We start from the raw sequence: 14392 nt of genomic DNA, 5'->3' as shown, positions 1-14392 counted from the left end.
TTACTTTGAAGTGAATACATAGGAGAATGAGAAGAAGGCTTTGGAAGAGTCTGGTATATCCTTTTTGGTTGCTCTTCTACTTTTCCAGCAAGTAAGCGAATTCCTTCTCTATCTGAAGTATGAAACATACTATTGACTGCCATTATTGTTGTCTTTACCCATGGCCTCTTCATCTGAAGTGTATCCATCGAAGAATAAGAAACAGATTTTGGGTGAGCCTTGTATGTATTTTCCCATTGTTGTTCCCATTCTGTAATACATGGATTGATTTCTTCTGAACATGGAGTTTGATCTACTGGAATATCTACTTCATTTGGTGCTCTCACTACTGTTGGACTGAAAACTTTTGAAATCATTATTTCTTTAGCTAATACTTCTTCCCTTGGCTTTCTAATGTGAAGTTGATGCAATATGCAAGAGGAACCGGGTTCCAGATTACTTTCACTTAGTGATTTCATCAGATTTAGTCGTGGAGGAATATGAATCTGCCCTCTTGGTTTGTCTTTTTCCCTCTTTACTTCTGTACACTCTTTAATGTGAGATGGAATATATCCAGATTTACAAATACCTTTCAGAACAAAATCTGCTAAAATTTTGTCTTGCTGAAACTCCTTCTTCTGTATCTTAATGTTACATCCCAGTTCTTTTTCATTGCTTCTAGTTCTGGAAAGGATCTGGAAAAGTGCTTTCTTTACCTTTATTTTTATCCCTTTGGAATGCATGGTGCTTTTAACTACAGAAGAAATAAGCGTATTTGAATAAACAGAATCTGGGATAATCCCTGGACCACACAACATTTGCTGTTTACCTTGCATGGCCAAGCTCTCTTCCAATTCCTTTCCATCTCTTTGTTTGAAAGTGTCGGTGTTCTCTATTGCATTAATGTATTGTGCTCCAGCTGGTGAATACTTTAAAACTAGATTGGGAGTTATTGTTGCTTTCATGTCTCCTGATATTTTAAATTTTTTCTTTTTTCTATTTTTTTTCCTCTTCTTCTTTTGTTCTTTAATAAGCAAGAGTAGTCTTTCCATATTTTTTGATATATGATCCACATTTGACATATATGTTTTGTTTGAGATTTTCTTTTCCTGTTGAACTGAACCCTTTAAAATTCTATCTTTTTTTACTTCTTTCTTTGGCTTTTCAGTATGAAGTTGATCTAGTAAGTAAGAGGAATTAGATTTCAGAATAGGTCCTGTGAAAGGCTTTTGTTGCTGTGTCCTTAACCCTGGAACTAGTAATTGTTCTTTTGAACCTGAAAGGCTATTAATTATCTTCCATTCTTTTTCCTGCTGTGGAATTGGTAGTTTTAAAACCTCTTTTGGTGTGAATTCTATTGTGTCTTTTAAATGAAGAGGTTTCTTCATGGGACAAAGAATAGATTCCAGACTGGCCTCAGGAATCAAGTCTAGTTTCTGCGTCTCTTGCTTCAGGAAAGGTTTCTGTTGCCCCTTAGTGAAAACTTCTGCTCCTTCTCTTCTACTTCTTGGGATATCAAGCCCAGTGCAATCAGTTTCTCCTTTGTGTGAGGGTGATTCAGAGCACATCTTTCCCTTCAAATCTACTTCTAAATTTCCATAATGAAATTTCTTCATTTGTTGTTTGCTGATCTTTAACGGTTGGATATGTTGTTGGGGTACGTCTGCCAAAATGTTTTGGTGTTTTTCTTCCTTTTCTCTAATATTTTGTTCCAATTTTTTAATATTGCTGTACTTGTCAATAGGTTGTGCAGATGACATTTGCCTTTCATTTAGTGTTTTCTCCAGCTTTAGCTGTGGAAGAATGTGTATCCTCTCTTTTGTCTTGTCTTTCTCCATTTTTATTTCTGTAAGTTTTTTAATGTGAGTTACAATGCATCCAGAGTCATAAATAGCTTTCAGCACTATTCCTAAACTTTCCCTCTCCTGGAATACTTTTTTTTGTCTAATGCTACATCTCAGTTCTTTTTTGTTTCCAGCATCATATCTAGTAATAGGAAATAGCTGGGAAACAGGTGCTTTCTTTTTCTTCAATTTTACCTGTTTGGTATGCAAAGTGCTTTTCACATCTGTTGTTTTTGCCTTATCTTCATGTCTTACAATTTCAGGAAATGTATGTGTGTAAGCATTAACAGAAATCCCAATCATTTCTGAGACACATGGCTCTTGCTGTTTCTTTTGCAGGGCAAGGGGCTCTTGCTTCTCAAGTTCATTTCCTTCTCCTTGCTGCAATGAATTGTCACACTCTGTTGCATTAATAGAATGTACATCAATTAATGATTTCTTTGCATTTGGAACCAGAACATCAGGATGTACTATTGTTTTCCAGTTTGCAGGTTTAAATTTTTTCTTCTGATTTTCCATTTGAAGTGGATGTGTCTTAGAAAAAAATATGGACTCTGGACTAATCTCTTCTACAACTTCTGTCTTTACCTCATCTTCCATAGAGTCAATTTTTGTTTTCTGAGGAGTCATGTCCTTGGGGTTCACTGTATTGATTATGGGTGATTCTGATATGACGGGACTAGGCTCTCGCATTAGATGTGCCCCAAATTCAAGTGGCTGGAAATACTGTGGATCTGTTCTAAATGAAACATGCTTTTTTTCATCTCTAACTTTTGCTTTGTTTGGGACATTGTTCTTATCTGAAGGTTCTGCATATGTATCCCAGGTATCAGGTGACTGCTCCATTTTTATGTTTGGTAGAATAAGTGTAGAAGCATATATAGAACTTAGCTCTGCATTAAATAAAGGTTTATCTTTCTCAACTTCTTTCTTCTGGGCTTTAAAGTTCTCTTGCTGCTCCTTATTAATGCTTGGAAAAGCATAAGAGGTGTCATTATTAAGTGATTGTGAGATTGTTGATTGTTTTTTCTCCAAAGGTATACTTTCGGGGCTTACACTTGACATATCAACTATTTTTAGGCTGGAATTCTGTCTTTTAATTTCTTCTGGAGTAGGCAAATGCTTGCCCACAGAATCTAGGACAAGTCCTGCTAACTTGCTGTCTTGAGCTTTTTCCTTTAGAATAGAATTGCCAGTCATCGTTTTATCAAATTTATTAGATATAGAATCACCTGTTAGCTTACCCAGTTCTGTACAAATTTCTGATTTCATCATTTTTGGGAGTCCAAGTGGAAGACTCACTCTCACATTGTTTTTTTCTATTTTTACGTCTTTTTCTGGGTTCTCTTTATAAATCTGACTTTTGGAGGAAAACGGTTCTCCTAAAATGACAGCTTCTGACTTACCAGGATCAGGTTCCTTTATGAGATAAGCATTTACCATGAAGTTTTTTATATACAGTGGTCCACTTTCTATTAAATATTCTTGCTTCTCTTCCTCACTTACTCTATCATGTAGTTTTGCTTCCTTTACAATGTTCAAAGCATCTTCCTTGTCGATGGACTCTGAATGCTTTGCTATTTTTTGAAGTGTCCCATTACATAAATCATCCCTCTCCATTGTTTTGCATGAGAGTTGATCAATCACTAATTTGGGTGGTGGAATTGTAGCAATCTCAGTAACCTGTGTCCCTTGCTGTACTTGCTGGGTTTCCTTCATCTTCTCAACTGGAAGTTGATTCATTACGTGGCAAGAAGTAGAACCCAAAATAATTTCAGGAAATGATGTTTGTTGCTGTACATCTAGTTCCCTAAGAAGATCCTGAACTTTCCTTCTTCTTGACCTATATACTTCATTTTTTGATTTGACCAGGTCAGGCTTCTTTTTTTGGTATGTATCAGACTTGAGTAATTGTATATAAGGTGGAAATTTTTCTGGTACAATTACTTGGCACTCTTTTTCTTCCACTGTTTCTTTCATTCCATCTCTTGCAGTACTTCTTTTCCCACTAGAATATGTATTCCTTGTTTTCTTTTTACCTGACTTTTCTGGCTTTATTTGCATAAGATTGATAGACTTTACCATGTCTGTCTCTGCTTTTAAGTTTTTATCCGTTCCAGTGTCAGATGGAGCAGGTATGGGAGAACTAGTGTTATCCCAAAATGCATCTGCCTCATTTTTTTCTTGTAGCAATTTTGTTTTGCATATACATTGTGAACGACATCCTGTAGCATGAGATAACCGTGAAATCGGTAGCCTTTTTGCTTTCCTAGTTAAACCCTTAGGACTCATAGTCACTTTCATGTCTTCTAACTGTGCAGTATTTCTGGGCTTTTTAGTTTTAGAAAGAAAAGGCTCAGAGAAATCAAAAGGCTCTGGGACAGTTTCTTGTACAATTCTTTGAAATTCTGCCTTTTTTTCTGCAATTTGACTGTCTATATTCTGTCCAGGGCTTTCCTTACATGGAGTACCACATTCTGCTGCACCCACAAAAAGCTCTCCAATCAGTGATTTCCCTGGTTTTGGTGATGGCCTCCTTGGACTCTCTGTATATTTTACAAGTTTTTGTGCTTTTATGCTCTCCTTCACCATCTGCATTGGTAGCGAGATGGTGCTCTGATGAACTAATGCCTCTTTGCCATCTTTTGCTTCCTTTTTATCTTGAAGTTTTTCTTCTGTTGTGATTTTTGAAGTGTACCTCTTCTCAATAGAATCTTTAAGCCAAGCTTCACCTTCACATTCACCTAGTGATTTTTTTTGCTTCAGTGGAATATCAAAGAATACATCTCCTCTGGGATTGTCTATGTGTGCTTTGGGTGTATTAGTTATTTCCACATCAGGTGAATCAGACATGGGAGAATAAGTGGCACTAAGTAACACCTCCCCTATACTTGCATTCTTTTGCCTCTTTTTCATCCTATACTTACAGCTGTGTTGCTTTTTCTTTTTATGACCTCCGGTATGATTCCTTGTGATATGGAGCAATGGTGGAATTGATTGTTCCTTTTCTTTCAAAGTTATAAGCTTGGGACTTGTTATACTTTTCCTCACTGCATCCTTTAATGTGTGGCTGTGGTTCTTAGATTCAGATGAAACAAGGATTGGAGAATCTAAAGGTTTTACGATGGTTGTTAGTAATTCATTTTGATTCCATGCTTTTTTTTCAGAAATAGGACTATCCCATTTCCTACTAGGATTTCCATCCCAAGGAGTATCACCTATTATTGAACCAGTCTCTAGTTTCACAGCTTTTGGGAATGGAGTCATTAGGAAGTGTGGCCCTTGCCTCGACTTTGGCACTGTACAAAGCAGATCCTGAGTCATGCTGCCTTCTGAACTATTCAGTTCAGATTCTGATTTGCTAGGGCCAGGATCTTTTATTTGATATGCACTGAAACTGAAATGTTGGCTGTAGTGTGGAAATGATTCTGATAACTTGTTTTTAATGTTTTTCTCTTCCTTTTCATTATGCACGTTCATTTTCATTGTGTTGCTTGATCTGCTTTGCTCATCAGTCAACTCAGACTTCCATTCTTCCTCATCAGTTGGTGACTTCTCTAGTTCTGGATGAGTATGATCATATATTTTTGCTTGTGGTTTATCCATCTCTGCTTTTGGTCTACTATGTATGTTAATATCTATTCTTTTATCAGTTGAAACAGGTATGGGAGACAAAAGTGCATTAGCTATACTTTTATTTTGTTTTATGTCTTTCACCTTGGATTTTAAATTGCATTCTGGTTCTTTCCTATGGTGTAGATTACCATGCACAGAGATATTAAGCACCCATGAACACAGAGGCTTCTTTGCCTTCCTAGATACACGTCTGGGGCCCATATCTTTCCTTGCTAGAAATCTTAAATCATTTTTGTTCTTTTTAGAATCAGGTAAAACAGAACCTGTGACCATTGTTAGAAAATCTCTTTGTAACTCTTGATTTTTCTTGGCAGTATGATTATCCAATTTCTTTACAGAGCTTTCATCACATGGTTCATCAAACACTGATTTTGCTGATTGGGTAGGTGAGATATTTTGACCAACTGTGTATTTTGGTGTTTCTGTTTTCATGTTTTCCACTACTTGCAGGGAAACTGCACTATGAACATCCAGCTTTCTTGTAGGGCTCCCATTGGATGTAGTACTATACTCTGTTTTATCAATTAAAAGATTGTCAACCATTGCTTTCCCTGATTTTGGACATGGAATCTTTTCACCTGTCATAACTAATATGTTTTCTTGTGGTGGGATGTTCTTTGATTTTTCAGTTTGAAATGGAGTCATTGTAGGAGAACAAATAGACTCCAATATGTTTTCTGAAACCTTTGTTTGCTGCTGTACTTCTTGCTCTGTGATAAGCATATTTTGATCTTTTCTACTTCCTGTATTATTCAGGAACTGTAGACCTGTTTTGAATAAAACATCTTTGCAACCCTTTTCTTCTTCATTTTGGCATCTTGTTTCTAATGTGTTGCTTGAGATATTCCATTTATTAGAGGAATTTGTATACAATATTTTCTCTTCATCTTGTTTCAGCTGTGTAATATTGCTTGCTTTTCTTAACTGGTCTTTCTCTGTTTTAAGTATTTTATGCATTTTTATGTCAGGTGAAAAAAGTGGAGGTGAAAAATAGGTATTCATACATAGATTTGATATACTTTGAGATATTTGTTTGGTCAGCTTTTCCAAAATATACTCTTGTTCCTTTGTATGGCTTAAGGCATCATGCCTAGTAATATTATCTGTCTTTAAAATCGATGGCATCTCTGCTTTCATAGTTAAATGCTTAGGGATTTGTGCTGCATTTCTCTGCCCTAAAAATTTAGATAAAGCAGGCATAGAGAAATCAGAAGGTTCTAAGGCTGGCATGCCTGCCTTTTTCTCAATAATATGACTATCAAGTTCCCATCTTTGGCTCTCCTCACATTGTTTTTCTATTTCATTGGGTAAAAGTTCACCAATCACTGATTCCCCTAAAGTATGAGTTGAACTTTTTGGACCTTTTACATATGTTATACCTCCTTGGTTTTTGATGTTCCTTTCTGATGTCTTGACTTGTAACACATCTTTTATGGGGCAAGAAATAGCATCTAAAATAGTTTCAATAAAAGTTTTTCGTTGCCTCTCTTGTTCTTTAACAGGCGATTCCTGAATTTTTCCGTTTCCTGAATTGTTAAAATCTGCATGAGAACTAACAAAGTCTGGCTCTTTCTTTTGATGTTCAGAGGACATAGACTGTTGGGTGCAGTATGGAAAAGTTTCTTGCAAAGCTTCTTCCTCTTCCTTTTCTTGCATTTTTACTTCTCTGTCATTTAAGGTATAATCCTTATCAGTGGAATAGGGATGTGTTACATGACTGGATTGCATTTTTCTTAATATGCTTGTTTCTATTTTATTACGAGTTTCAATATCAGGTGAAACTGGCTTGGGAGTGAAAAGAGTATTCAAAAAGGCACCTGCCACACTTTTCCCTTGTGTCTCTTTCATCTTGGCTTCAAAGTTGCATTTATGTTTCTTTCCATGGGTTGGGTTAATATTTCTAGTGATTCTGAGTACTTCTGATATTAGCGCCTTCTTTGGATTCAAAGTTACACATTTGGAGCTCATTTTATTTCTTTTGTCTTTAAGTTTTAACTTATTTCTCTCTCTTTTAGATGCAGGTAGAGCACACAAGGAGACATCAAAAGACTCCGGAATTTTTGCTGGTAATTCTTGTGCCAATCTTTCCTTTATCTCTACAGTAAGCTTTTCTAGTACCTTCATATGAAATCTGTCAGATGGGATCATAGAATCTCTTACATGAATTAAAAATTCAACACTCTGCGATGTTGGGGTCTTCAGATGTAGATTTTTTTGACAACCAGATTTTGGGATATTAAGTATCTGTGAAATCGGTGCCTTCTTTGCCTTCCTTTTACTTTTTAATGCTCTACATGTAAATATCTTTCTCTGCATTTTAGATTTGGATAGACCAGGTGTGTAGAAATCCAAAAACTCCAGGACATTTGCTTGAGGATTTTTTTTTAACTCTGCCTTTTCCTCTTTACCAAGACAATCCAAATCCCCTGTATGGCATCCATCAGTTGAGACTCCATCTTTTATTGTATCAGTTAAAACTTCACCCTTTAGTGTTTCCTCTGACTTTTGATGAGGAAGATTTGAATTCACCGTGCATATTGTGCCATTTTGTGTCTGAAAGCTTTTCTTCAGCTTCTCAACTTGAGTTGGATCTGTAGGCTGCATTAGTTGTGGTATATTTTGTTCTGGAACAAACAGAATTTTTGCACTCTCTTGTTTTCCTGATTTGTGAAGCCCCTTCTCCTGACCTGAGCAGAATATGAAATGTTGGCTGTGCTGTGGAATTACTTTTAGTAATGCCTCCTGTTCTATTTCTTCTTCCTTTTTATTTTGAAGGCTGGTTTCTTTCATGTCATCTGAAGTAATACTCCCTTCATGTGGTGAAATCTCTTGCTTTACTTGTATAGAACTGAGTTTTTTCCCCAAGACTTCTTTTTCTGCTTCTATGTTGCTATGTATACTAGTGCCAGGTGTAATCGTGAAAGAGTAAATTTTATCCATCACTTTCTTACCTTGATGCATCTCTTTCATCTTGGTGGTCAAGTTGTGTCCTAATTCTTTTCTTTCATTCTGGCTAGCACCACTCTTGATATTGAGAATATATGAAATGGATGGTTTCTTTGCCTTTCTAATTCCACATTTTGGATTCATCGAACCGTTCAGGACTGAAAATAGTTTGAAGTGTCCCTTCTTTTTGGATGTAGATGACACAGGCTTGTAGACATCAAAAGGCACTTTCTTATTCTTTTCAATCCTACCATCCTGATCCTTTTGATGGAGCCCATCAGATAGAATACCACATTCTTTTGCAGAAAATATGATTTCATCAATCTTTGATTCCCCTTTCTCTGGAGGTGAAATCTTAGCACACTTATCTAGATTTTCAAGTTGAACTTGATCCAATAAAGGGCTTGAACTAGAATCCAAAATAGTTTCCATAAAATGTGTTTGTGATTGTACCTGAATATTTGTACTTCCTGGTTGTTTCAGCTCCTCAACTGACTTGACAAGGTCATGATCCTTCTCATATGCACTGAATCTAAAGTGTTGGTTATTCTTTGCTGTTGGAAAAGTTTCCTGTTTTCCTTCCTCTCCCTCTCCATATTTCACATTGCTAGATAAACTACTTATATTAATTGAATTTGGGCATGACATTTTTCTTCTATTTGGTGATTTCTCTTGCATTAGCTGTGTATGACCAAGTCTTGTTATACTTTGCATATCTGTGTCTATGTTTAATCCACTACTCATTTTGATGTCAGGCAAAATAGGCTCTACAGAGTGAATGACATTCAAAAATGCATCTGCTACATTTTTACTTTGCTCTGGATCTTTCACCTTCATTTTTAAATTGCACTGCAGTTCCTTGCTATACCTGCCATTAAGTATATGTGAAATTGGTGGCTTTTTTGCCTTCATAGGTTGACATTTGAGATTCACTGCACTTTCTTTGCTTGCTAACTTTAATGAGTTTTTCTCTCTTTTAAATTTAGAAACAAAAGGCATAAAGGAATTGTAAGACTGCAGGAGTGTCACTTGAAAATCTTTTAACTCTGAATTTTCTTCCATAAAATAAAAATTTTGTTCCATTTTAAGGCTTCTGCTACCAGATGGCCTACCACACTCCATAGTAGTGTTCAAAGGTTTATTGAGTGGCGAGTTCCCTGCTTTTGGAGGTGGAGTCTTTAGACCTGCAGCAACTTTTATGTCACTTTCTGTTTTGTTGGATTTCCGTAGTTTTTCAGCTTCTATAGGATGCATTATGGAGCTAGCCTCCAAAATACTTTGTATAAAACCTGATTGTTGCTGCACATCTTGCCCATCAATAGGTAGGTCCTGTGTTAATCTATTCAGAGCTAAGTCTGTTTTGCCAAGTATCTCCTTCATCTGATATGTGCTAGACTGGAGAGATTGGGTATGGTGTGGAGCAACTTCTTGTTCCTCTTCCTCTTTGTTTTGCACTGTATCTTCTCTGCCATAGAATGAACTGTTAGCAAAGAAATCATCATACCATGGTCTCCCTTCATCTGCAAGTTTTCCTCGCTTTAACTGTGAATGAGAGAACCAGTTTTTCTCTGTTTTCATTCTGCCATGCATGGGACAGGAAATGGAATTTAAAAATTCATCTACCAGTCTTTTAGCTTGGTTTATCTTTTTAACCTTGGTCTTAAAGTTGGAACCCAATTCCTTTCTACAACCAAGGTTATAGGATTCTGTGATAGTAAATATTTGTGAAATTAATGGCTTCATTGTCTTCATAAGTACACATTTGGGCTTCACTCTAGTTTTTAGGTGTGCACATTTTACTCCTTTTTTCTTCCCTGTAGAATGAGATAAAACAGACATGCAGAAATTAAAAGTTTCTGGGAAAGCTGATAGTAAATCTTTTAGTAATTCTCCCTTTTGCTCTGCAAAACAGTAATCCATTTTCCTTGTATAACCTCCATTATCTGGAACATCAACTTCTCTTGTTTGGTTTAAAAGGTTTCCATTCAGTGATTTCCCTGATATTGGATGAAGGATCTTAGAATCTGCAGTGCATTTTAAGTCTGTTTGTGTTGTTATGCTTTTCTTCATTGTCTCAACATGAAATGGATCCATAATGGGGGTATAAATAGACACCATAGAGGTTTCTATGAAGGGGACTTTTTGCTGCATTTCTTTTATTGTTTCATCTTGCAATTTAGCTTCTAGTGGGTTTCTAGAGACATTTCCCTTATTAAAGGAATCTGAACACATTTCTTCCCTTTCTACTTGTGATTTCTCCTGCTTTAGCTTGGTATGACTGTGATCCTTTGTATTTAATATGCTATGCTTTCTAATATTAGGCAAAATAGACCTATGGGGGTAAATATTCAGAAGCATATCTGCCACAATTTTACTTTGTAGCATCTGTTTAATCATTATTTTTAAATTGCATCCCAATTTTTTTCTACGAGTCACAGTACTATGTCCATTGATATGTATTGTTTGCTTCTTTACTTTCATAATTACATATTTGAGACTGGGTACATTTTTTCTTCCTGACAATTTTTTTCTGATATTCTGCCTTTTAAAATATGAAAAAGTAAGCATGTAGATATTAAGAGAACCTTGAGAAACTGCAGGTAAAACTTCCTTTAAGTCTTCCTTTTCTTTTGTAATATGACCACCGTGTGTCTTTCTGGATTTTCCACCAAATGGGACACTACACACTGTTGTTTCAGTTAAAAGTTCACCAGCTGGTAAATTCTTGGGTATTGTAAGTATATTCTTTGCATCTGCAGTATATTCTCTGTTTGTATGACTGCTTGTGCTTTGCTTTACCTTCTCAACTTGAAATGGATCCATCTTGGGGCCCAGTGTATTCTCCAAAATACTTTGTATAAAAGGAGTTTGTGGTTGTACCTTTTGGTCTTTATTTTGAGTTTTTCTACTTTCTGAACTTCTCTGTTTTATTTCAATTTTGAAATATTTGGGCTTTTGTTTTAAATGCACGCTGAACCTGAAATCTTCTGTCGGTTGTAGAATTGCTTCTTGTAAAGCTGCCTGTTCCTCTTCCTCTTTGTCACATTGTTGTGGATTTTTAAAAATGTTTAATATACATTTCTCATCAGCATAGTTTACAGTCCTTATTTTCTCTTCATCTGGCAGTTTCTCTTGGTTTACCATTGAATGACTGAACCTTATTATCCTTGATGGATCTGTCTCAGTTTTTAATCTGTTATGTATTTCCATATCAGGTGGTTCAGAAATGGAAGTGTCAGAGGCACTCTGAAATGTATCTGATATTTTATCTTGATGCATGTTTTTTACACTGCTTCCAATGTTGCATTCCAGTTCCTCACTTTGACTTAGGTTACTATATCCTGTAATATTAAGGATTAATGGTTTCTTTTCTTTCAGAATTACGTCTTCTGTATTCATTTGAACTTTTTCTTCTAATTTTTCACTCCTTTTATGCTTTTTTAGTAAAATGAGCAAATTGACATCTGAAGACTCTAGAACAATTTCCAGAAAATCATTTTGTTTTTGTGTATTTTCCTTTGGAAAGTGCCTTTGCATTTTTGGTGTACTAGTTAATAACTTCTGTCCTTTTGAAAGTTGATTAAGGGAATTCTCCGTACCTTTTAGGTTCTCCCACATTTTCAATCTTCTGTTCAACTCCATTTTGGGAGAGGAAACAAATTTCTGCATAGATTCTAAAATAGCATCTTCTAAAGGTACCTCATGTTTTGGAATATGCAGAGCAAATGTTTTTTCACTATGTGGGGCATAAAACTCTTCAAAACCAATTTCCTTTGATTGTGTAATTAGGTCTTTTAGAGATTCTTTACTCTTCTGGTTTGTTTCTATTAGTGAATAAAAGGGTCCTTTTAGTTGACAAGTGTTGAATTTGGAAGATAGTTCAAGCTGAGGTAGAACTTTTGGTGAGATGTTTTTCAGTCCTTTATCTTCTCTGTCATGCTGTTTTATATTTTTAATAATGTCTGAAATTCTCTTCCCAATAGAAAGTGTACCATTACTTTTCTCTCTCTCTGGTGACTTGGTCTGCTTCCACAGAAAACGTCTACATTTTGTTAAACCTAGCATGATCTTCACTAATTTTTTTCTGGAATACTTATCAATGTAAGTAGGAACAAGCTTGGAAACACAAATAAGATGGAAAGTTATATTTGATGTACCTTTCCTTTGATGTAATGAGGTTTGAAATAACTGTGAAATTGGTGTTTTCTTTGCCTTTAGAGCAAAGAATTTACTTTTACTTTCTAATGTTTTCCTTCTGTTTTCCTGCCTTTTAATGGTATGTAAAAGAGGCACTGAGCTATATGCAGAATAGTGCTTTAATTCTGATGAAGCAATTTGTTGCTGCCCCTTTGGCTTAATACTCTTTAGTTGCAGTGGTCCTTCAGCAGCTGAATTTGGACTTAGAGTTAAAACCAGAAATTCAGAATTCTTAAGAAGAGTATTGTGCTCTTTGATTGAATATTTATTCTTATTTGAATCCTCAAACCAAACAGAACATTGGGCCTCACCTAAATGTTTTTTATCAGAGTCTAGGCTCTTGATTGAATCTTGAGTCTCAACAGAACACGGGATTTGGACCAAATATTGTCTCCTTTCCATATCCTGGACCTGAAAGGACTCTTGTATGCTGCTGAAAAATGATTTCCTCATCAAATTCTGAGGCTGAAGAAAATTTCTGGCCTTCATATCTGGCTGGCTGTTGATTGTCTCTTGATTGTGAACAAATTGTTGGACTTCACCAGTAAACTGGGCTTCATAAAAACCTTGATTCTGAATAGCATTTTGTCCTAAAAAAGAATCTTGTGTCTGAACAGAAATATTCATTCTACTAGAATATTGATTCTGAAATGAGTAATCTCGAGAGCTTGAGTACAGATAAGTAATTTTACCCTCTAACATACCTTTGGATTTTAAAGAAATTTGACTTCTCACAGTTTCTTCCAGAAGCCTAATTTGGTCTCCAGAAAGATATAAATGGGCAGGAGGGCATGGTGTCACATCTAGATCTTCATTTTCTAAAGTGAACTTAGGAATACTTAAAAAGTTAAGATCAGAAGACAAACTTGAATTTTTATTTTTGTTGGTTTTCATTATCGAAAATAATTTCTTTGATGAAAATTGTATTGTGTCATATTCATTTTCTGGATACTCTTTTTGGCTTTGAAAAACTTCCTTAGCTTCTGAATGAAATAATGATAAAGATGGAATAGTTCCACTTAAAGAGTGTATATGACTTTCACTAAAGTGACTTTCTTGATTATTACTTTCACTAGTACCTGCCCATATTATTTCATCTGATGAAGAAATTCTATCTTCAAAGTTACCTTCATTTTTTTCAGTTGTAAGTGATGAAGTAATTGCTCCTTCTGAAGAGACATCAATTCTAAAATAAAAAAGTATGCAAATGGATTATCACTTAGAACATATTTCTTACAAAGACTCTCTTCTAGATTTAAGTATATGTAAACACAGATCAGTATATAGACACAAACTGGAAAGTCAGTATCCACATTACAAAAGAATTCATTACGTATTTCCTTTCATTTAATAAATCAATCAACTGACAAAGTGAAGGGAATCATTTACATATCTCAGAGAATGAGGTACTTTCAACCTTAATAACCTATCTGAAAGTCTATTTTTGACAGCAATGAATCACAGAAGCAGGATAAGATTATATCTTTTTATAAGGAATATCAATTTGTTTCTGTTCTCTATATGAAATTGTTGACAAGAATGAAAATATTCTTATGGAAATTTAGAGGTTCGATCTAATACTGCAGCATTCTATAGGTAAGTCCAGATTCTCTTAAGAGCTCTTTGTGATCAACAGAAAGACACATTTTAGGGCTCTGCTTTTCAAAGTGTGATACCCAGACCAATAGCTTATATCACTTGGGAACTTGTTTGAAATGCAAAATCTTAGGTCCTACCTTAGACCTTCTGAATGAGAAAGTCTGGAGGTGGACCCAGAAATCTGGTTTTAA

The 14392-nt window shown here is 35.5% G+C and overlaps 1 protein-coding gene across 1 annotated transcript in view; it reads right to left on the bottom strand.

The window, feature by feature from the left end:
* The window catches only part of CCDC168 (coiled-coil domain containing 168), a 51174-nt gene that overhangs the window by 17649 nt on the left and 19133 nt on the right, over positions 1-14392 (bottom strand). Inside the window, exons 4-7 of the mRNA XM_071208120.1 lie at positions 9523-13788; positions 2748-8931; positions 2283-2441; positions 81-2171 (exon numbers count right to left, since the gene is read on the bottom strand). Coding sequence (XP_071064221.1) covers positions 81-2171; positions 2283-2441; positions 2748-8931; positions 9523-13788 — 12700 coding nt within the window. The remainder of the gene's footprint in view (positions 1-80; positions 2172-2282; positions 2442-2747; positions 8932-9522; positions 13789-14392) is intronic.

Source organism: Dasypus novemcinctus, chromosome 15, assembly GCF_030445035.2.
Source record: "Dasypus novemcinctus isolate mDasNov1 chromosome 15, mDasNov1.1.hap2, whole genome shotgun sequence".
In the NCBI taxonomy this organism is placed as follows: domain Eukaryota; kingdom Metazoa; phylum Chordata; class Mammalia; order Cingulata; family Dasypodidae; genus Dasypus; species Dasypus novemcinctus.
The sequence above is the reverse complement of the archived record's forward strand: the minus strand, read 5'-3'. Positions and strand labels throughout refer to the sequence as shown.